Here is a 23,680-nt window from a genome sequence, read left to right as displayed (position 1 = left end):
TTTTTTTTTTTTAAATGGGATGGGTGGGGGGGGGGGGGGGGGGGAAGGGACACCAGAGAATGGCAGCTCCCTGTCCATACACGTACTTTAGGGAAGGAAATCTACCGTCCTTACCCGGTCTGGCCTATATGTGTGACTCCAGACCCACAGCAATGTGGTTGACTCTTAACTGCCCTCTGAAATGGCCACTAGCAAGCCACACTGTCGTATTAAAAAAAAAACTGCCCCATTAGACTGCTACGAGGGACTCGAGGGCAATTAGGGATGGGCAATAAATGCCGGCCTTGCCAGCGATGCCCACATCCCGTGAATGAATAAATAAAAAAAAATGAACTTGCATTAATAGAACACATTCCCAGGACATCCCAAAAACACGTCACATCAAATGAGATGAATGACCAGTTAATCTGCTTTTTCCGGTGGTTGGTTGAAGGATGAATGTTGGCCAAGACACAAGGAGAATTTCCTGCTCTTCTTTCAATGATGCCGCAGGATCTTGTAGATCCACCAGAACCACTTGAACAGGGCCTTGATTTAACCTCTTATCCGAGAGACAGCCCCTCCAGTAATGCAACACTCCCTCAGTACTGCACTGGAGTGTCACCTTCGATTATTTGCTCAAGTCTTGCAGTGGGGCTTGAGCCCAAAATTTTCTGATTTAGGAGAGTGCTACCGATTTGCGCCCATAATTACCTGACATGAAATGCTACCAACTGACACAAAACCACGTGAATAACTCTGACAATGGCATGAACAATAGGAGCGATACAGGCTCAAGCCCTGCAGAAGAGTTACAAGATAATTACAAATGAGGAAGGTCATTCAGCCCATCTTAATTCATCAATCCAGGAAGACAGTAAATTCCCCCCCAATTGCAGCATCTTAAATTATTCCAGGGTTTTTGTGATGTTTTAAAATGTTTTTTTTATTGAGGATCCCTCTCAGGAAAGCCTCAACCTTAAAGATCGATGAGACACAGCTCTGCGCCAATTATGGATTCCGAGATAGTCTCTCTTCCCCTGTGTCCCTTCTTAATGGCATGCCTGTTTCCTCTGGCTGTAGAGTTTAACGAGAAGGAACTGCACCAAATCCCAACAACATCCCTCTGCCAAGTGTACTACGAACAATGACACGTGGGGCAGAGTCTGCGGAGGGCCACAGATAAAGGGGAGGTGGGCAGCGTGCCCCTGGAGCCATACTATAAATAGAACTGCTTTACAGAACATGCTCGAGGGGCTGAATGGCCTCTCCTGCACCTATGTTCCCAATTCTTTAGATATGGTCCTTTCTTACTTTTGGGAGATGTTCCAAAATAGAGCTGGAGAATGATTGGGTTAAACCTTCTTCAGGGCTGGCGACCACCAGACCATAAGATTCTGGAACATCATCTGACTTCCCCTTCCCCCCCCCATCATCTTCAAACACACAAAACCCAGGGAGCCTCCCCCGATGGCTCAGCTGGTTAGGGTTCTGAGCGGGTGAGCTGTGCAGACCTGGGAGGCCCCCCAGGTTGGATCCCCTGTGCTGAAATGGTTGACCTTATTCTGGGGCAAAAGCTGCAGTGGTGCGATGGCTGGCATGAGTGCCCTGGATTAAAGGGGAGAACAGGTCAGGCGGCCCACTCGTGAGCACTGTCCAGCGCCTCCTGTTGGCAGCACTGTCAATCTGTTAGAATATTGACCATTCTGAGTTGACCATCTACAACATCATCAAAAATTTAATGTTGTCAAACATCACAAGGTGCTTCACAGGAGCGTCATCAACCACAAATTTGACACATAAGGAGGAATTAGGACAGATGAGGAGGTAGGTTTAAGGAGCGTCTTAAAGGAGGAGAGAAGGTAAGGAGCCACATGGCCTCTTTCTGTGCTATATGATCCTAAGAACAGATGGTCCACAAAGACTTACAATCCATGTCTTCGCCGAGGTAGGAACACCAGTGGTTTCTCATCATCTCCACCGCAGTCAGGTCTTCTTTGGAGAGCTCGTTGGTGACTATGAGATGCATGCACGGAATGACCAGGTCGTTCATTATGCTCAACCCTTCTGTTACATCGCCGTCATCGCCACTTTCAAACAAGTCTGCTGCACTGGCATTCAACTCCTGCAACGATAGGTGTGAAGTGCGGGTCAGGATCATTATTAGTGAAAGGGATGTAAAAACCATAGACCCGTTACATGAAGTGTCCACGCCTTCAATACCCTGCTGACTAACCAGGCAGAATTTTTTTTTTCTCCAGTTTGTCGTTACTGCCGATTCTCGTCCATCACCACAGACTGTTACCTGGAAAAGGGAGAAGGCAAGACACCTGCTTCCAGGCCACTCAACTAGTTACTCCCCCAGCCAGCCACTCGGGGATGAGGGGGACTCCAAGAGCATTCCCAGGGCTGCTCCCACTCAAGACTTCTTCCCTGGATGGGAACACTGAGGACCATCAGAAATGATTGAACAGGCTGGGGCGCTTTTCACTAGAAAAAGAGAAGGCTGGGGGGGTGACCTGATAGAGGGCTTCAAAATTATGAAAGGTTTTGATAGGGGAGACTTGGCGAGACCAGAACTAGGGGCCATAATTATAAGATAGTCACTAATAAATCCAATAGGGAATTCAGGAGAAACTTAAGAATGTGGAACTTGCTACAACAGGGAGTAGTTGAGGCAAAAAACAGAGATATATTCAAAGGGCAGCTAGATAAGCAAAAGGGGGAGAAAGGAATAGAAGGATATACAGATAGGGTTAGATGAAGAGGGATGGGAGGAGGCTCATGTGGAGCATAAACACCGACCGGCATGGACCTTTTGGGCCGAATGGCCTGTTTCTGTGCTGCAAATACTTTGTAACTGAAGTTAACATGTTACATAGAATTACATAGAATATACAGCACAGAAACAGGCCATTCGGTCCAACTAGTCTGTGCTGCTGTTTATACTCCACACAAGGCTCCTCCCATTCTATCTACCTCATTTCAGCCTTTCAGCATATCTTTCTATTCCTTTTTCTCTCATGTACTTGTCTCGTTTCCTTTTGAAATCAGATAAGCTATTTGCCTCAACCACTTTGTGTGGTAGCGAGTTCCAGATTTGGGATTCGGTATAGGGACTGTAGGTTATTGGATTAATTTGAAAATATCAGCACAAAAATTCTCAATTGATTTCTAAATGAAATTAACACCAGAAAAATTGAGATTTAAGGATTGAGAAAGAAACAGAGGAATATCGGAGAAGGAGGTTAAATTAGAGTTAAATCTGATACAGAAACAGAAAGAGAAATATAAAGAGGGAAAGAAAGATTGGTTAAGAGAGGGAAAAGAAGAGATAGAAAGGAAAAGAAAACAATTCAAACATTTAAAATTTTAAAAATCTCCAACAACAGTTTAGTACCTGTAGGAATGAGACTCCACAGTTTACATTGTTCACATTCTGGGCCAGAGAGGTTGCGTGGCATTGCAGGAACTTAAACCTCCTCATTAAAAAGGTACTTACGCTGTTAAGTAGTAGCCCTAATTTTCTGTGGTGAGTTTAATGGGCAATTAAATGAGCAAATGCAGCAATTTCTTGAAACTCACAGGGGAGGTTGAGGGCGAGCTGCCGTTTTCGCGAGGCTAACGGGCGGAGTGGCGCAAACCGTCCAGTTACTTGTGGCAACTCGCAGCTCACGGGATATCTCTTCCTCGCCACAAGTTGCCGGCCGATTTATAACGGTGAGCGCCATTAAACATGCGGTTAGTTTGGTTGCAAATTCTGTCCCATCATTTCAGACAACAGTTGCCTCACGTCCCGTTCAGGAGTGATGGAGAGAGATGCTTGGCTCAGTGGGCAGCACTCTTGTCTCTGTCAGGGGGTTGTGGGGTCAAGTCCCACTCCAGAGACTTGAGCACAAAATCTAGGCTGACACTCCAGTGCAGTACTGAGGAAGCGCTGCACTGTTGGAGGTGCCGTCTTTTGGATGAGACGCTCTGCCCTCTCTGGGGGACATAAAAGATGCCATCGGACTATTTGAAGAGGAGCAGGGGGAGTTATCCCCAGTGTCCGGGACAATATTGATCCATCAATCAACATCACTAAGCGCCTCTCAGCTGCAGGAGCTGCAATTCAAGTCTTGGATGGGCTTGAGATCGATAAAGAGCACAAGATCTCTTGCAACAGCCCAACAACAGCTGAAAGTATCGACATCGGCAACAGAAATAAGAAAACCTGAAATAGAACTGGAAAATGCCAGAAACACGCAGCCGGTCTGACAGCTGGTGGATGAGGAACGATTAACTTTTCGGGTAAAGAGTCTTTCAGGTCTGACAAAGAGTCTACACCGGAAATGTTAACCTGTCTTTACTCTTTCAGACGTTGCGTATTTTCCACTTTTTCATGTTTTTAAGTGCCAGACCTCGCCTCAAGTATTCGACTTATTTTCCCTCTTCTAAAGTAGTGACTGACCAAAAGGCACTTTCTCCTGTAGTATGCAATTAGCGGCTCATCAATCCCTCGGTTCTTTCCGTTCTTCAGTAGCTTCAAGTTGCTGTGGTACGCATGGACCAAGTAAGTCAGGGATTCACGGCATCTGCAAGTAGATACAAAATATTCGTTCAAGCATTTCATTCATTTTGAAGGACGGCTCCTACCATGGTTACAAGAACCCTGGCTGTCAAGGTCAAGAAAAGGTCATTCGCCCCATCAAACCTCATCCTTACGGTACCCTGTACCTTCCATTAAACCTCACACTTAGGGTGTCAATCTTGGCTCAGTGGGCAGCACTCTTGTCTCTGTCAGGAGGTTGTGGGTTCAAGTCCCACTCCAGAGGCTTGAGCACATAATCTAGGCTGACACTTTAGTGCAGTACTGAGGGAGTGCTGCACTGTTGGAAGTGCCGTCTTTTGGATGAGACGTTCTGCCCTCTCTAGGGGGGACATAAAAGATGCCTTGGGACTATTTGAAGAGGAGCGGGGGGAGTTATCCCCAGTGTCCGGGACAATATTGATCCATCAATCATCACTAAAACAGATTATCCAGTCATTATCGCATTGATATTCGTGGGAGCTTGCTGTGCGCAAATTGGCTGCCGCGTTTCCCACATTACAACAGTGACTACACTTCAAAAGTACTTCATTGGCTGTAAAGCGCTTTGGACCATCCTGAGGTTGTGAAAGGTGCTATATAAATGCAAGACTTTATTTTTCTTCTGGCTCTCCCTGTGACAATTTGATCCCATTTGTTGTGTACTTATGATGGTCATTTTTTTGACCAATGTGAATACTTTACATTCATCGGCACTGAACTGTATTTGCTGCTTGCCTGAATCCGTAGCTCACGTAGCTCGTTTGCTATATGCTCTCCCTCTACAGCTCTCCCTAACTTAGGGCACATCGTCAGCAGACACAAGGAACCTGTTCTGCTTCAGAACTTTTGGAAAGGTGAACTATACCGTTAAAAAAAGTTGCCAAATAAATTTACAGGAGTTCTCTGACCCCATCAGCATCTGAGAGCTGAGCCAAACAGCAAGCTGCAGTTGCCAGTTCCTACACCCCTATCCTATTCATACGTTTTTAATTTCCCCCCTCTTTAGGCGTCCTCACAACTGAGGACCAATTCCTGGCCGAGAGGATGGACAACCAACCTGCTTCCAGCCCTATTCCAAGACCATTTGAGTCAGTCGCTAAGTAGCACCCAAGAGTGGTTGGGGCAGGGGGAGGTGGGGAGATGGGGGAAGAATTTTGCCTCTGACTTTTCGCTTCCCCCCCCATTCCCTGCCCCTAGTAGGGAAGCCCCTTCTCCAGAAAGATGTCCTGAGCCACTCCTCTGTGTCCCAGGCAAGATTGGGATCTTCCCCCTGTAAGAACTACAGCCTCAAACTCATCTTGTGTCACTCCTTCCAGAGTGGGGTTGGGGGGTGGTGGTGGGGGGGGGGGTGGTGGGGGGGGGGGGAAATGGGAAGAGAGACAGCAATTTCAAACAGAAAGGCCCAAAATATTCAGTCAGCTATTTAAGGATTCACAAGGAGTTCCCTCCTGATTTTGAAGCATTCAACACGTACTTTCCATTCTGATAGCACTCCAGTCCAGTCAGGAGATAGACGGAAACCTTCCGGAACAAACTGTAGTCCTCGTGCCATTCCTGTAAAGGAAAAGGTTGACGTGCCGTTGAATTAATTATTGAAATGTGGTGAGAAAAGGATGCTGAGCGCCTATTAAGTGGCACCACTTTAGGTGTCATCAGCGCTCATTCACTGCATGCGTGAGCATGTTTAAAAAAAAAGGCCAAAGTGTAATTCCAAGACTCCTTCACAAACTGAACGCAGGGCAGGAAGAAGTGGCCCCAATTTTTCAGGAAGCCAGAAGCAGTATTTGCCTTTTAAAACAGGTTTCCCAATTGCCAAAAAAAATTGCGCCAAAAAACTCAGGAGGGAAACAAAGCAGGAACTTTGCAGAGAAATCTTAAAAACTGGAACCCCGGTTAAAGCGGATGTATTTGCAACAATGCTCAATATTTATGTCCTTTCCCCTCTACTGTAGGGGGCCACAGCCTCAAGATAAAGGGTCGGCCATTCAGGACTGAGATGAGAAGAAATTTCTTCACACAGAGGGTGGTGAATCTTTGGAATTCTCTACCCCAGGGGGCTGTGGAGGCTCAGTCATTGTCTACATTCAAAACAGAAGTCGATAGATTTCTGACTAGTAAAGGCATCAAGGGATATGGCGACAGGGCCAGTGAATGGAGTTGAGGCAGAAGATCAGCCATGATTTCATTGAATGGCGGAGCAGGCTTGAGGGGCCGATTGGCCGACCCCTGCGCCTATTTCTTATGTTCTTACAGTGTCAGACGTGGCTCTGTTGGTAGCACTCTCGCCTCCGAGTCAGAAGGTTGTGGGTTCACAGCCCCACTCCAGAGGCTTGAGCGCATAATCTAGGCCGACACTCCCGGTGCAGTGCTGAGGGAGCGTCGCACTGTCAGAGGTGCCGTCTTTCGGATGAGACGTTAAACCGAGGCCCCGTCTGCCCTCTCAGGAGGACGTAAAAGATCCCACGGCACTATTTTGAAGAGGAGCAGGGGAGTTATCCCCGGTGTCCTGGGGCCAATATTTATTCTTCAATTAACGTCACTGAAACAGATTATCTGGTCATTATCACATTGCTGTTTGTGGGAGCTTGCGGTGCGCAGATTGGCTGCCACGTTTCCCACATTACAACAGTGACTACACTTCAAAAGTACATCATTGACTAAAGCGCTTTGGGACGTCCTGAGGTCATGAAAGGCGCGATATAAATGCAAGTCTTTCGTTTCTTTATGATAGGGTGCTTAAAACAATACCACACGACAGATAAGTTCAATCGCACCTTGTACTCCTGCATGTCCATGTCGGAGGGTCCAATGAGCTTCAGCTTTGTCTGTGCCACCTTCATTATACTTATGGACCTACGAGTTGAACACAAGAACATTGTTTATATCTTGCAGCGATGTTTCGACTTGAAGATTTGTTAAATCAATTTTCTGACAGGTGGGACAGTGCGTCCAGAGCTCTGGATGTAAATCCAGGCCAGACTGACAGAACGGAAATCTCATTTCCCCCGTTAGCTGTTCCCATTCCTAGTGTAACAATGGCCCAGAAATTCGGGTCGGAGGCTTCCCGCGGGTGCAAGCCTCCAATCTGCACTTACCTAGCGCGCCGGCCGTTGAGCTGTGGGCCTGCGTGGGATTCCGATCCTGGGCCTCCTCCAGCTGCCGGCGCGCAGTGCTTGCGTATCCCAGGGGCGCAGTTAGTTCGAAGCATCCCCTGGGATCACGTGGGCCATGGAGAGCCAATGGGAGCAGGGAATCTGTATTCATAGATTTGACAGGAAGAGCTATCAAATCTATGAATACAATTCAACCCCAAAACATCACTAAAACTTCAAGTAAATTTTAAAAAAACCACATTTTAAAAATAACCATAAATTACATAAAATAACTATTTTAACAATAATTTAAATTTTTGAAAAAATTAATTACAGTTTCTAACAGGGCTAAAAATAAACTTACCTTTCTTTAAAGTATTTAAAAATAATAAACCTGTGGAAAAAATGTTTTAATTTTACTTAATTCACCACTTACCTTGTTAAAAGCAGGCCTTGCGACTGCTTTTTATAAGCGTAGCTACTGGAGACTTACCCTCCCGGAGAAACCTGCAAAAAAAAACGGAAGTTCCAGGTGTACGCGCAGCCTCTCCGGCGCACGCGTTCGACCTGTGAACCCCTTCCTTTAAGGGAACGGAAGTTCTGGTTTCCCGCGCATGCACGAAACCGGCACTTTCGTTGGGCCTACGCCCGAATACCCAGCGCGCACTCACCCATGGGGACCTGAATTTCTGGCCAAATGTTTGGGCCGCGTTCACACAGTTCCCAGCGGGTAGCGGCAGTCCACAGCACATTAACTTACAGTAACACAGCAGACAACACGGGAATGGTGTGGGAAATAGATAACACGGTTGGGACTAATGCAATTTTTTTTTATTCTGGAGCCTCAGCCTAGATCTGCGCTGTGCTCTACCCAATCCAAATGCGCATTTCCGCTAGTGCTGGAACCAATGTTCCCTTTAAGCTGTGCAGCCACGCAGCGCTCTGCAGGTCCCGCGCAGCTGGTGAGCCTGCTTTTAAATAGAAAAAAAAACGCGCAGGCGCGGAATTCTGAATGACCCGCACAGCCCGTTAAAGTGGCCGCGCAGGCCAAAAAAAATTAAAGGGAACACTTTTTTTTAAGTTTATGGGATGTGGGAGTCGCTGGCAAAGCCAGCATTTATTGTCCATCCCTAGTTGCCCTCGAGAAGGTGGTGGTGAGCCACCTTCTTGAACTGCTGCAGTCCATGTGGTGAAGGTGCTCCCACAGTGCTGTTAAGGAGGGAGTTCCAGGATTTGACCCAGCGACGATGAAGGATCGGCCGATACATTTCCAAGTTAGGATGGTGCGTGACTTGGAGGGGGTGGTGTTCCCATGCACCTGCTGCCCTTGTTCTTCTAGGTAGTGGAGGTTGATGGTTTGGGAGGTGCTGCCAAAGAAGCCTTGGCGAGTTGCTGCAGTGCATCTTGTAGATGGTACACACTGCAGCCACGGTGCGCTGGTGGTGGAGGGAGTGAATGTTTAAAGTGGTGGATGGGGTGCTGATCAAGTGGGCTGCTTTGTCCTGGATGGTGTCGAGCTTCTCGAGTGTTGTTGGAGCTGCACTCATCCAGGCAAGTGGAGAGTATTCCATCACACTCCGGACTTGTGCATTTACATTGGTTGGCATCAAGTACTTTTGCAGCAATCCTCCAGTTATAGTCTAAATGTCGCCTAAATCCCAGGAGGAAGCTTCACTCCGGAATCAGGTGAAGCCTCAACTCTGAATCTACATTGTGCAAGATTAGCGCTGGCGTGAAACGCAAACCGCTTCGCACCTGCACTAAAACCTTCGTCGCATCGTTTGAAAGCTTGACGCCGACACTGGGAGCAAAAACGACAGGAAAACTGTCCCACGTTCCAGCACCGACGTCCCTTACTTGGAACGCAAGAAATAATATGGAAACATAGAAGATAGGAGCAGGAGTAGGCCATTCGGCCCCTCGAGCCTGCTCCGCCATTTAATGAGATCATGGCTGATCATCCAAATTCAGTACCCTGTCCCTGCTTTCTCCCCATACCCCTTGATCCCTTTAGCCTCAAGAAATATATCCAACTCCTTCTTGAATATATTTAATAAGTTGGCCTCAACTGCCTTGTGTGGTAGAGAATCCCACAGGTTCACCACACTCTGGGTGAAGAAATTCCTTCTCATCTCAGTCCTAAATGGCCTACCCCTTATCCTTAGACTGTGACCCCTGGTTCTGGATTCCCCGACCATCGGGAACATCCTTCCTGCATCTAGTCTGTTTAGTCCTGTTAGAATTTTAAAAGTTTCAATGAGATCCCCTCTCATTCTTCTAAACTCCAGCGAGTACAAGCCCAATCGACCCAATCTCTCCTCATACGTTCATTCCTGCCATCCCAGGTATCAGCCTGGTGAATCTTCGCTGAACTCCTTCCATGGCAAGAACATCCTTCCTCAGATAATGTATTTATTTTGGTGGGGGGGGGGGGGTGGTGGTGATCTAGGAAAGGTGCCAATTTGACTTTGAAAGCTGCAGTTGTAAGTTCAACTTGCGCCAGGGTTGAACTGATCTCTACCTTTCATCGTAGCTGAGGTTTTTATCCGCAAACTGCTCCAGGAGCGTCCGCTCGATCACCCGCTTGGAAGCTTTGTTCTGGAAGAAGTAAATGAGGACGTGCTGGAGGCGCGGATCATTCTGGGGTGTCGGCTTCTCCTTGGCCAAGTCAAAGAGCCGTGAGTATTCTTCATGGAATGCCTAGGTATGGGGGGGGAGGGGGGGGGGGGGGGGAGGGGAAGAGGGAAGAGGAAGGAGAGATCAAAAAACAGACTGCTCAGCAACAAAATATAGCTGTGACTGAAAAAACACAACAACTTGCGAATGGTGGAAACCCAAGATGATAAGAGAGGCTGGAATTTACTCAACGGGTCTGAAGACATCAGTTTAAAAGACAGAGGGGAAAAAATTGGGTATCGCCCATTTTGGAGCGCTAATATCGGCCGGGCGCAAAGTTTAGCACCCAGCGCTAATTATCGCCTCAGACTGCAAAATTCGCTTCTATCGCCCCTGGAAGTGATTTGAGCGCTAAATCAGGTGCTACACACCTCTCTCAAGGCGCTAACGTTGGGGAGCAAGGCGCTACCTCAGAACGCTACCGAAGCTCAGGCGATGTCCGTTACCATGGAAGCCAGACAGACTGGCGCCGTCCAGTTTCTCGGCCTGGAGACCTCGAAAGCAATTGTGTTGGAAGCACTAATGGATAGGCCCAGGGAAAGAGCTCGGCACTTAGGAACCTCAAAAGTGGTGCTGAGGACCAAAACTCCTCAGGACAGCGTTAAATCGCTCCAGACGTCGCTCTCCCTCGCAACCTGCGTGTACCAAAAATTTTGCTGACAAGAAAAGGCAGGAAGTGGCCGCCTTTAAATAGCGTTCCCCCAGCCCCATCTCGACTTGAAAACGTTCCCCTCTACCTGTCGTTCCTAGCGGCAGGCGCTAAGGAAGGGGGCGCGATTCAATATCCGGTCCGGGGCGCTACAGGCTCGACTGACGTCACGATCTGCGGGCGCAGGAGACCGTGGCGGTAGTGTTTAGCGCCGCCACAAAACAACTGATCAATTTCGCAAGTGGCGCTTAAATCGCCACGCTAAGGTGCTAACCAACCGAATTTTTCTCCCAGCATTTTAAAAGAGGAAAGATGATGGAGATCAGAACTGGTGTGCAGTAAAGCAACAGAGCCTCTTTATAAGACTGAATGAGTCAAAGAGGGAAATGCCCTCACACCAGCTCTGATGAAGGGACAACAGCCAGATCATTCACTTGCCTTCAAGATGCCGAGGGATCTAGTTGTGTATTTCTGCCTTGACCAGTGACCCAGCAATCTGGGCCTGGCATGTGACACAACAGCTCTCGATTTCAGTGAGATATCATTTTGCATTCCAAGGTCCAACATGCCAGGCTTTTTTTTGGTTTTAAGATAACAAGCTGCTAGGCTTATAAATAAATCCACCATGAGACAGTGCAGTAAGAACTAAGAGGGCTGATGCATCAACTTCAAAAATCTGTAAGGAAACTGTACCTTAAGGAATAGTTACTACCCACCAGATTCGCAAACACCTTAACTGTTGTGGATATGAATACATGTTTCACATCTTAATGAGGTTGAATTCGTGCCATTGAGAGATATTTATATACAGCTGATTTGATCCAAGTATTCACTCACCATGAGAGCTGAGCTTGGAATTAATAGTTTGCAAAAAGGATTCTAGTGCAAAGAACAACAAGGTCCTATAACAATTTAATTGAGTGCGAAATGTCATTAAGCTGCCGTGGGGGATGTGGGGGGGGGGGGGGGGGGGGGGGATAGACAATGTCAAAGTCCAGTTAGGCTTCGTTCACACCACAACTGCGGTGTGTTTGTACAAAGTGATCTCACTTCGCACAAATGCTGTGTTGAAAGTGCGAGTGCAGCCTGAATCCAGAGTCAGGACCAACGTTCCCTTTAACCTGCGCAGCGTTCTGGAGGTACCACGCAGCCAGCTCACCGGCTTTTAAAATGGAAAAACCGCGCACGAGCAGAATTTTGAATGGGATGAAACATTGGTCAGGACTCCATCAAACACCGTCGGAGGTCCCATCTTTCGGATGAGACGTTAAACCGAGGCCCCGCTGCCCCCTCAGGTGGATGTAAAAGATCCCATGGCACTATTTCGAAAAAGACCAGGGGGAGTTCTCCCCAGGTGTCCTGGGGCCAATATTTATCCCTCAATCAACATCACCAAAACAGATTATCAGGTCATCATCACATTGCTGTTTGTGGGAGCTTGCTGTGTGCAAATTGGCTGCAGCGTTTCCTACATTACAACAGTGACTGCACTTCAAAAAGTGCTTCATTGGCTGTAAAGCGCTTTGGGACATCCGGTGGTCGTAAAAGGCGCTATATAAATGCAAGTCTTTTTTAATAGTGGATAAACTAGTATCAGCAACTCGAGGCGTATGCAAGTTGATGAGAATATAGATTTAAACTTTACATGTGGTGCCTGAGGCTTCACCTAAGTGACCCACGAAGGCTGGGACAGCCCAAACCTCATCCATTGTGGGAAGGGGCAGTGGGGGGGGTTTGTCGCCTGAAACAAAATGAAGAAAAGCAAAGAATCCATTGAATGAATTTACTCCCAATAATAATTGTACTTTGGACTTCTAAATATGCACGGTTGGTAGTCATGACACCCCTCTCTCCACCCCCCTCCCCTCCCTGTTGTATTTAACTAATTCTCCAATCACCAAAAAGATGGTTGATAGTTAGATACCATGGAATGAATGGGCTGTCAATATAGAAAAAAGTGCTGCAGTTTTGGTATTCTCCCTCTAGATGTCACTAGCACCTTAAGTAAATACTAAATTAAGTTATTTTGACCAGATAATCTGTTTTTGTTATGTTGATTGAGGGATAAATATTGGCCAGGACACCGGGGATAACTCCCCTGCTCTTCTTCAAAATAGTGCCACGGGATCTTTTACGTCCACCTGAGAGCAGACGGGGCCTCGGTTTAACATCTCATCCAAAAGACAGCACCTCCGACAGTGCAGCGCTCCCTCAGCACTGCATTGGAGTGTCAGCCTAGAGTTATGTGCTCAAGTCTCTGGAGTGGGACTTGAACCCACAACCTTCTGACTCAGAGGCGAGTGTGCTGCCCACTAAGCCACAGCTGACACTTTGAATGTAGTCCTATCCAAAACCACCAGGATCAAAGAGGATAACTGATCAAATAAGACATCTAAGCACAACTAGAACGGATTCAAGGGCCGGATTGCCAGGGCTCGGTGATCACGGGTGGCCCTTGATTCGCTGGTTGGACCCCCCTTATTAGGTGCACTAGTACGTGCATTGTGCCAATCATTGGCAGCACAGGTCAAGGACAAAGCTGCAACCCAGTGGATAAACTGTTAAAGTCAAATCCCGCACTGAGCCATGCTGGCCCCGAAGGTACAAATAAAAAGAGACACAAAGCGCAAATGTTGAAAATCTGAAATTAAAAATAAAATTCTGGGTAACCCGCAAATGTTTTTTCAGTTGCTGATAATCTGCTGTGTATTTTCAGCAATTTCTATTCTAGTACCATGAGTTCTATCCAAAGCTCTGCTGTCCGTGTCCTAACTCGCACCAAGTCCCATTCACCCATCATCCCGGTCGGTGCGCGCCAACCTACACTGGCTCCCGGTTCACTAACAGCTCAAATTTAAAATTCTCATTATTGTGTTCAAACCCTTCCATGCCCTCACCCTTCCCGATCTCTGTAACCTCCTTCAGCCCTACAAGCCTCAGAGATCTCCGCTCACCTCCAATTCTGGCCTCTGGCGCATCCCGGATTTCTTTTGCCCCCTCCACTGGCGGCCCTGCCTTCAGCTGCCTGGGTTGGCCCTAAGGTCTGGAATTCCCTCCTTAAACCTCTCCGCCCCCCTCTCATTTAAGACGCTCCTCAAAACTATCACTTTGACCAAGCTTTTGGTTACCTGTCCTTATAGGGCCCGGTGGCAAATTTTGTCTGATAATCGCTCCTGTGAAGCGCCTTGGGACGTTTTACTACATTAAAGGCGCTGTATAAATGCATGTTGCTGTTGTTGAAGGTACAGGAAACTCTCGACTTACCGGCACCTAAATAACCGGAAATCTCTATTAACCGGCAAAATTCAGAAGTAGGTTCAGGTAAGTTTTACTTCATTAGTGGCCGTTCCTGGATCTGTGGCCGGGGTTCCTGCACCTGTTGCTAAGCAACAGGGAAGCCTGGATTTGTTGCTGTGTACGGAGCTCTCGTACCTTTTACTATACCTCTCTGTAATCCGGACTTTTTGATAAACCGGCACCACGCCGGTCCCGTTGGTGCCGGATAAAAAAAAAGAGTTTCCTGTACCAGGTTTAATCCCTTGTTCTGGACTGATTTAGCTGCTCCCAGCCACAGTGCCAGTGGCAACAAGTGGATCACCGGCACTAGGGAGAGGAAAGGAAATCAGCTGGTGTTTCTACCCTTAATTGCTATCCAGCAATCTTGCTGGTCAGTGCTCACGCGTGCGGATCTCAGGCAAGCGCCGAGGACAGGACTAATCTCAGCTGAAGCACCACTCCTCCAGTCCCCTCCCGGTTTCAATAACCTGCCAATGCTCACTGCCTGGCCTCACACCTGATACATGGATACTTGGGAGCAATGTTCCCCCTAATTTGAAGTGTGGCTGTGCGGCCCATTCAAAGTTTCGCGCATGCGCGAATTTCACATGGTAAATCCGATCCCGGGCTGCGCGGGACCGGCAAACAGCCGCGCGACTTAGAGGGCGCGTTGCTTGGGGGTAGGTACATTGAGAGCAGACGTTGTACAAGAACGTATTTATGATCTGGAACGCGCTGCCTGAAAGGGCGGTGAAAACAGATTCAATAGTAACTTTCAAAAGGGAATTGGATAAATACTCGAAGGGGGAGAATGTGCAGGGCTCTGGGGAAAGAGCGGGGGGGGGGGGAGGGGGGGGGTGGGACTAATTGGATAGAATCTTTCAAACAGCCGGCACAGGCACGACGGGCCGAATGGCCTCCTTCTGCGCTGTGAGATTCTTTAAGAAACGATGTCTCGGCATGAGGAGATTGTAAAGGGAGTGGCAGGGGAAGGGGGAAAGATATCAGAAGACATTAAATCCACAGGAAATGTACAAAACCAAGGTGGAAAAGGTTAACATTAAAAAAAAGCTACAAAATCTGCAGAAGTCACATGCACAGCAAAGCACAAGACTGGCAAAAGTGCTCAATAGTAAATACCTTTATTAGCCCTGCCTCAGCCCCATCCCGGTCATAGACTTGTCTGGACTTGGCAATAGCCAGGATGATGCCCTGCATAGCCGGGCTTAACATTTCCTGCCCCAAGAGGGCAGCAGGAGGAAAACCATCAGGAATAGACAGACAAAGAGAGAACAGGTCATAAAACTGTGTAGAGAAATACAGGACTCAAAGACCATGCACATTTCAAAAAACCATTAATTAACAGCAACTACACATGCACGGCAGTGAGGAAGACTTAAGCTCAGAGTCTGATAATATTGCAGCTTAGTGATTCGTAGTTTGAACAGGACGATGAAGGGAAGGTTTTCAAACTGGGGACTGGTAAAGTGTAAAAGGGTGGGGAGCAACTCTCCCTCTAATTATTACCGTGGGTCCGCGGCCCCTTTACTTAACTTTAAATATGCGCGTGCAGTATCTTCAACGGGACAGCTTGTGAGCAGCCCGCGCAGTACGTCGCAGATTTTTTTATGCGGCCGCGCACAGCTTGCAGGGAACATTGGTGGGGGGGGGGGGGGTGGGAAGAGAATATGGAACACCCTGCCCAGAAGGACATAGATTGAGAATCAGCTGAAGTGTTTTAAAGGTGGGGCAGATGCTTACTTGGAAAGTAAGGATATTAGTGGGCGCGGAGAAAGGAAGAGCAATTGGAGCTACAGCCAAAGGCTCGATTGCCAACAAAATGGCAGAGGAGGCCTCAGGGCCGTTTGGTCTACACCCCTGCTCCTATGTTCTTAGAAGATTTCTGTCAGTATAGATTCGGACTTCTCTTCGTAATTCTGTATTGTTGACTGAACACATATTTTCTGTGCCGATTGAGACAAAGCCAATATTTACAAGTGACCCCCGGGAAGCCCGCCAATATTTTCTGGGGGCCCCAGGGAGTGTGCACCACCAGAAACAGTAGTGGAAGAAGAGTTCCATCGTAGCTTTTCAAAGGGAAGTGGATAAATATTTGAAAAATACATTTTTTTTTTTTTATTTTTTTTTAAGATTACAGGGTAAGGGCATGGGGTAATGGGGTTAAATGGATCGCTCTCTCAGAAAACAGGCACAGGTGCAATAGGCCGAATGGCCACCTTTTGTGCTCCAACGTTCTGAATCTAAGGCGGCCCAACAGCACTGTGTGCCTGTGACTTAACACACACTGTGACAAGGTGGTGAACGATAAATTCATTCTAGAAGCAGTGTGGAAAAATACTGAGGCGAGATTGAGGCGTTTCCTCGATTCAGTGTCCTATTCCTCCCCCACTCCCGGGTATGGGATTGGGCGGAGGGAATTACCAGTGTGAAATCCAAAATTGGTCTCCGTCGCTTTACAGAAGACCAGTGATGGAGCGACTGTGATACAGTCGCAAGAACACGTCGCGAGCCCAATGGTGCATGGCACGTGGGGAGGCACAAGCAGGGGGACAATCTGTTAAAGTATTGTACCTTACAGAGCATTATTAAAAAATAAATGAGATTGAATCTCACAAAGGCAATTTTTCACCATTTGCTGTAACCTTAAGAAAGGATTTCCCAATTTCATTAAAATATCTTACTGTATTAAACATACTTTTGGAACTTTCAGGGCTCCGCACTTGCATCACCCAACTACAGCAACAGTACGAAGCAGTCTCGCTTCACACCGGCACTGCGGTTACAGTGTGAACGCAGCCTTGATCTGGAGCGAGGGTCCCAACCTGATACTGGAGTGATTGATGAGCAGCGAGACACGCTGAAGGAGGGAATCTCACTCTGGGTTCAGTCACACCTTATCACCCGATCTACACTGCACCGGGTTAGCTTTGGTGCAAAGGCACGATTTGCTTAGCACTGGCACTAAGCCCCAAGAGGACCAATCTGCCCATTTTTTCTCTTAATCTACACCCATTTCAAAGGATAATTCAGGAACCACAGTTATAATGTACTGACTTCCTCGAGCAAAGAATGGTTAACATTGCTCATCTGCCTATAAAGTCTCCAGTCAAGCTGGTACCTCCTCGTTGTAGCCATCAGCATCATGTCGAACCAGAACCTTTCCGACATTAGGGATGTCCACCTCAGATATCTGGGTGCCAGTGCTTTCAGGCTGCTGCTCTCGCTCCCTGGCCGGCTCGGTCTTCTCCTCAGTTTCCCTGGTCTCCTGCTCCGCACCAGACTAGCTCAGACAGCATGGGGAGGAGAGAGCAGAAAGGAAAGCAGACAGGAGGGAAGAAAAGAGGACAAGAAAAGATGACAGAAACAGGCAAGAGCGATAAACATAGAAACATAGAAAATTAGGAGCAGGAGGAGGCCATTCGGCCCTTCGAGCCTGCTCCGCCATTCAATATCATGGCTGATCCTCTATCTCAATACCATATTCCCGCTCTCTCCTCATACCCCTTGATGCCTTTTGCGTCTAGAAATCTATCTATCGCCTTCTTAAATATATTCAGTGACTTGGCCTCCACAGCCTTTTGTGGTAGAGAATTCCACAGGTTCACCACCCTCTGAGTGAAGAAATTTCTCCTCATCTCAGTCCTAAATGTCCTACCCCGTATCCTGAGACTGTGACCCCTGGTTCTAGACCCCCCAGCCAGAGGAAACATCCTCCCTGCATCCAGTCTGTCTAGCCCTGTCAGAATTTTATACGTTTCAATGAGATCCCCTCCCATTCTTCTAAACTCTAGTGAATACAGGCCTAGTCGACCCAATCTCTCCTCATACGACAGTCCTGCCATCCCAGGAATCAGTCTGGTGAACCTTCGCTGCACTCCCTCTATGTCAAGATAATCAGGGGAAGGCAGGGTAGAGTGTGTGTGTTAATATTTACTGTAAAATACAAACAAACTCCTTGAGCAGGAGAAAATGTATGTATGTTTGGGTACGATAGCATAGTAGTGAAATCCTGTTCCACTGTGACTCCTCGTCTGCAACTTCTGTGCCCCAGTGTTCTGGACCTCCCCTACTTGCATCCTTCGCCCTGTCTTTTTGTACCAACGTACTGCACGAAGGTTGACTTGAATTTATCTCTAACTCCATACTCATCTCTCAGAAATACCTCAAAACACTTCACGTACAATGAATTGCAATAGATGTCTCTGGGCAGGCCAACCTCGCAGCTCGTTTGCACAGATTCTTAATGAGATGAGTGACCAGTTAATCAGTTTTCAGCATTGTTGGATGGGAGAGGAATGTCGATCCGGGCACCGGAAGAACCCCTCTGCTCCACCTTGAGTAGCGGCGTGTGAACTTTGAACCACCAGAACATCTCATCTGAAGGAAAACCCCTCTGACAATGCAGCCCTCTCTTTGTAGCGTAACAGTTGACCGAATTACTTTGAAGCGCAGTCACGGTTGTTGTACGGACACGTGCGGGCAGTCATTTCACGCAGAGCAAGATCCCACAAACGGCAACCAAATAAATGGCGAATTAATCTGTTTTTTTTTGGTTTCAGGAGGAATGTTAGTCAGGATACTGGGAGAAATCTTTCCAATAATGCCAGAGAATTCTTACTGTCCATCTCTACCACAGGAATAGACAAACAGCTGCTCGGTTTAACATTCCCTCCAAAGGCTTGGTGGATCAGTCCATTATTGTGCGCCGTGGACATTCTCTTCACAAAATAATTTGGTTTAAAAGGACAAATCACCTTAATCCCAAAATGTGACGGTGTCTCCCTAAAAAAAAACCTTAAAAACCTTAATAAAGAGATATAGGAGTCCAGGTACACACATCACTAAAAGCCAATAGGCAGGTACAAGAAGCAATCAAAAAGGCTAATGAGATGTTTTCCTTTATCTCAAGGTGGTTAGAATACAAAGGGGCGGAAGTGATGCTTCAGTTGTACAGAGCCTTGGTCAAACCCCATCTCGAGCGCTGCGTTCAGTTCTGGGACCCGCACCTCAGGAAAGATATATTGTCCTTGGAGTGGGTGCAGCACAGATTCACCAGAATGATACCGGGGCTTAGAGAGTTAATTTATGAGGACAGGTTGCATAAAATTGGCTTGTATTCCCTTGAGTATAGAAGATTAAGGAGTGATCTGATTGAGGTGTTTAAAATGTTAAAATGATTCAATAGGGTAGATGAAGAGAAACTATTTCCTCTGATCACAGAATCACAGAAACCCCACAGTGCAGATAGAGGCCATTTCGGCCCATCGAGCCTGCACCGACACATATCCCACCCGATCCCCGTAACCCCCTACACCAACACATATCCCACCCGATCCCCGTAACCCCACGTATTTAATCCCCCTAACACTAAGGGTCAATTTATCATAGCCAATCAACCTAACTTGCACATCTTTGGACTGTGGGAGGAAACCGGAGCACCCGGAGGAAACCCACGCAAACACGGGGAGAATGTGCAAACTCCACACAGACAGTCGCCCGAGGCCGGATTCGAACCCGGGTCCCTGGCGCTGTGAGTCAAGGATGAGGGGAACATAAGCAATGTGCCCCTCGAATTTTTTTTGTTGGGCTGCGCGGCCCCTTTAACTGGCTGTGTGACCCATTCAAAATTCTGCGCATGCGCGGTTTTTCCATTTAAAAGCCGGTAAGCCGGCAGCGCGGGACCTCCAGCGCACTGCGCGGCCGCGCAGCTTAAAGGAAGCATTGGACATGAGCTTAAAATTAGAGCTCGGCCATTTAGGAGGGAAATAGGGAAGCATTTTTTTTTTTTTTTTTCCCCCACACGAAGGGTAGTGGAATTCTGGAACTCCCTTCCCCCAAAAGGCTGTGGCTGCTGGGGGTCAACTGAAGCTTTCCAAGACTGAAATAGATTTTTGTTGGGCAATGGCTATCACGGCATATAGAACGGCGGCAGATAAATGGAGTGGAGGTACAGATTAGCCATGATCTAACTGAATGGCGGAGCAGGCTCGAGGGGCTGAATGGACTCCTCCTGTTCCTATAGCACGATCTAGAGGGGCACACGAGGAACGGTCACATGGTTGAGGCACCCACCAATTAGGTGGAACCCGAACCCGAGCAATAGATGTGACTTTCGTGTGGGAAAATTGGAGGGGAAAAATGATACCCTTTCTATTTGAGAGTCTCAATTATCAAGATCAGATATGTGCTTTTCACAGAAAAATGGACAAACAAGGAACACAATCCCTAAAACAATCGATAATAAAAATCTTGGAATACTATTTAATAGTTCCGTGACTACTAGAGATTGGAAAAAATCAAGTACTATTGAAATTTGAAAGAGTGATTCCGAATCCAGAATTTAATTTCAAATTATTTATCACACGCCTAATCTGCTTAAAATTGCGCTTGTAATTTTCCTTGCATTAGAACTTCTACAGAGGGAGGGGGGGTTGTCAAGGAAACGGTAGCATACAGCTCAGGCTCACCTCCTTCAGAGCAGCCTCAGCACCGACATTCTCGTAGGACGTTGCAGCTTTCTCAATAGCCTGGGCGGTCTGCTCCTTCACCATGACCGCGTGCTTGGCAGAAGCGAAGCACGTACTCTGCTGGCTGGCCACAGTCTGTTCTGTAAGGCACAGGACAGGGGGGAAAAAAAGTTGAGAGAATCACCGGACTTCACACACAGCAACACGCGATACCTGATCTGATGGAAGCGAACCGAAGGAATTTTAGTCACTCTGATTGAAACTTTTAATTCAGTCTTTATATTACAGATATAAAAAACAGGATGTATTGGAATTGTGCAGCAAGTTAATCAACATCTGAAAGGGAAAGAATCTGACGAGGGGCTTTAGTACTTACACAAAGTACTAACCTGTTCTTCCTCCCCAAAAGCCTCGACATTCTTTCTAAGGTTAACTTTATTGAAAAGTTGTAAGATTCGCAGAGAAGCTCGGCATTTTGCATTTCAAAGAAAAATAGTTCTACACTACTCCAGCCCTACAACCCTCCGAGATCTCTGCGCTCCGCCAATTCTGGCCTCTTGCGCATCCCCCAATTTTCAGTGCTCCACCATTGGTGGCTGTGCCTTCAGCTGCCGAGGCCCAAAGCTCTGGAATTCCCTCCCTAAACCACTCCGCCTCTCTCTCCTCCATTAAGACGCTCCTTAAAACCTATCTCTTTGACCAAGCTTTTGGTCATCTATCCGAATATCTCCCTATGTGGCTCGGTGTCGAAATGTTGTCCCGATAATCCCTCCTGTGAAGCGCCTTGGGCCGATTTACCACGTTAAAGGCGCTGTATAAAATACAAGTTGTTGCTGTTTCTCCCTCGGATGCTGACTAACCGGCTGTGTATTTCCAGCTTTTTCTGTTTGTATTTCAGATTTTCAAAGTTTTCCTTTTATTACTTTAAGTTTGAAAAGTCATACGCTACCAAAAAACTTTTCTGTTTGTTAAACGAAAAAAGACCTTTTTATTCTTGCTCAATGTACCTCATAATAATAAACCTCAACAACCCTCTGCAAGATAAGGATAATACTATGAGCAAACCACAGATAATTTACAGGAAACACTTCACTAGCACTATGGTCTCCAAGCACGGTAATTTTTAATATAATCTGTAGCGTCCGAATACAGCTCCCACATCTGGGCAAAGCGTCTGTTGACTCTTCTTCTTAGCAGTCCCTCGGAGCCGAGGATGACTCGCTTCCACATTAAAAATGGGTTCTCAGGTGACTGAGGAGTCCAATGCGGGACCTACAGTCTCTGTCACAGGTGGGGCAGACGGTGGGTGGGTGGGGTGCTTGGGTTGACTCCTTGTGCTTGGCTTCCGCTTGCTCCCGGCGAAGAGACTCGAGGTGTTCGGCGCCTTCCCAGATGCTTCTCCTCCACTTTGTGCGGTCTTGAGCCAGGGATTCCCAGGTGTCGGTGGGGATGTTGCATTTTTTCAAGGAGGCTTTGAGGGTGTCCTTGAAGCGTTTCTTCTGCCCACCTGGGGCTCTCTTGCCGTGTCGGAGCTCCGAGTAGAGCGCTTGGTCTGTTGACACCACCATGTCAGCCAATGAATTGTAGGCAGGGCGGGACTTACAGCAATGTACTTTACACCAACCACAGTCTATTTACAGGGTCTATTTCAAAAGAGTCTATAGCAAACAGAACTCATGACCGTAACTGCAGCAACTACTCCTGGTAAAAGCACGTTGATTTCTCCAGCAAAATGTCAAATCAATCGCAGTCACTTACAGCAGTGTGGTCTCCAGGGGAATTACCCAATCATCTCCATTCTGGCCGGGAATAGTGGTGCCACTATATGCAGCCATATCTTTTTTTTATTTTTTTATATTCGTTTATGGACTGCAGGCATCGCTGGCAAGGCCAGCATTTATTGCCCATCCCTAATTGACCTTCAGAAGGTGGTGGTGAGCCGCCTTCTTGAACCGCTTCAGTCCGTGTGGTGAAGGTGCTCCCAGAGTGCTGTTAGGGAGGGAGTTCCAGGATTTTGACCCAGTGATGGTGAAGGAACGGACGATATATTTCCAAGTAAGGATGATGTGTGACTTGGAGGGGAACTTGGAGGAGGTGGTGGTGTTCCCATGCACCTGCTGTCCTTGTCCTTCTAGGTGGAAGAGGTCGCGGGTTTGGGAGGTGCTGCCGAAGAAGCCTTGGGGGAGGCCTGTAACACCTATAATGCCTGAGCAGGATGCAAGGAAAAGCTTGTAGTCTGTTGAACGATCCGTCCCCCCAGTCTCCAACCTCGCTCTCGCTATTGCAACCTTTCCCTTGTACCTCCGACTTTATGGTCTTCCAGTGGCAGATGGGTCAGTGACCAGGGGACACAGATTTAAGGGGGAGATGAGGAGAATTGTTTTTACACAGCAAATTGTTAGGATTTGGAATCCACTGCCTGAAAAGGTGGTGGAGCAGATTCAATAGTAACTTTCAAAAAGGAATTGGATAAATACTTGAAGGGGAAATATTTTACAGGGCTATGGGGAAAGGGCAGGGGGGAGTGGGACTAATTGGAGAGCTCTTTCAAAGAGCTGGCACAGGCACGATGGGCTGAATGGCCTCCTCCTGTGCTGTGTCATTCTATTCTATGGTCATTACTCTTCTTCTCCAGGCCATTCTCTTCATTTCAGGTCAGCACCTCCGGCCTTAAGTCCACCAACCACCCTGGCTGCCATCTCAAGCCGAGCCAGGAAGTGCATAACCTCGGCATCCTGCTCACGCTCGAGCTCAGGTTCCTCCGCAGCGTCCTCTCCGTCGCTTCCACCTCTGCAACGTCGCCCTCCTGCCGCTGAAACCCTAGTCCAGTCTTTCATCCCCTCAAGGTTTAACTTCCCCAGTGCCCCTATAGCTGGCCTGTCTGCCTCAACCTCCACAAGTTTGAATTCAACCCAAAACGCAACACCCTGCATTTTCACCAACACTAAGT

At 47.5% G+C, this 23,680-nt stretch overlaps 1 protein-coding gene across 4 annotated transcripts in view; it reads right to left on the bottom strand.

Moving 5' to 3' along the window:
• The window catches only part of usp28 (ubiquitin specific peptidase 28), an 87,900-nt gene that overhangs the window by 505 nt on the left and 63,715 nt on the right, over positions 1-23,680 (bottom strand). Inside the window, exons 18-25 of one of the 4 annotated variants that reach the window (XM_085967787.1) lie at positions 20,731-20,870; positions 17,382-17,543; positions 15,383-15,547; positions 10,163-10,341; positions 7,324-7,402; positions 6,024-6,103; positions 4,430-4,553; positions 1,909-2,104 (exon numbers count right to left, since the gene is read on the bottom strand). In XM_085967787.1, coding sequence (XP_085823913.1) covers positions 1,909-2,104; positions 4,430-4,553; positions 6,024-6,103; positions 7,324-7,402; positions 10,163-10,341; positions 15,383-15,547; positions 17,382-17,543; positions 20,731-20,870 — 1,125 coding nt within the window. The remainder of the gene's footprint in view (positions 1-1,908; positions 2,105-4,429; positions 4,554-6,023; positions 6,104-7,323; positions 7,403-10,162; positions 10,342-15,382; positions 15,548-17,381; positions 17,544-20,730; positions 20,871-23,680) is intronic. The other 3 variants (XM_085967788.1, XM_085967789.1, XM_085967790.1) reach the window with 3 other exon arrangements.

The sequence above is a fragment of the Somniosus microcephalus genome, chromosome 26, assembly GCF_052327205.1.
Source record: "Somniosus microcephalus isolate GS21.2 chromosome 26, FLI_Smic_1.0, whole genome shotgun sequence".
Lineage (NCBI taxonomy): Eukaryota > Metazoa > Chordata > Chondrichthyes > Squaliformes > Somniosidae > Somniosus > Somniosus microcephalus.
Note: the sequence above shows the minus strand (reverse complement) of the source record. Positions and strands in the feature narration are given on the sequence as shown.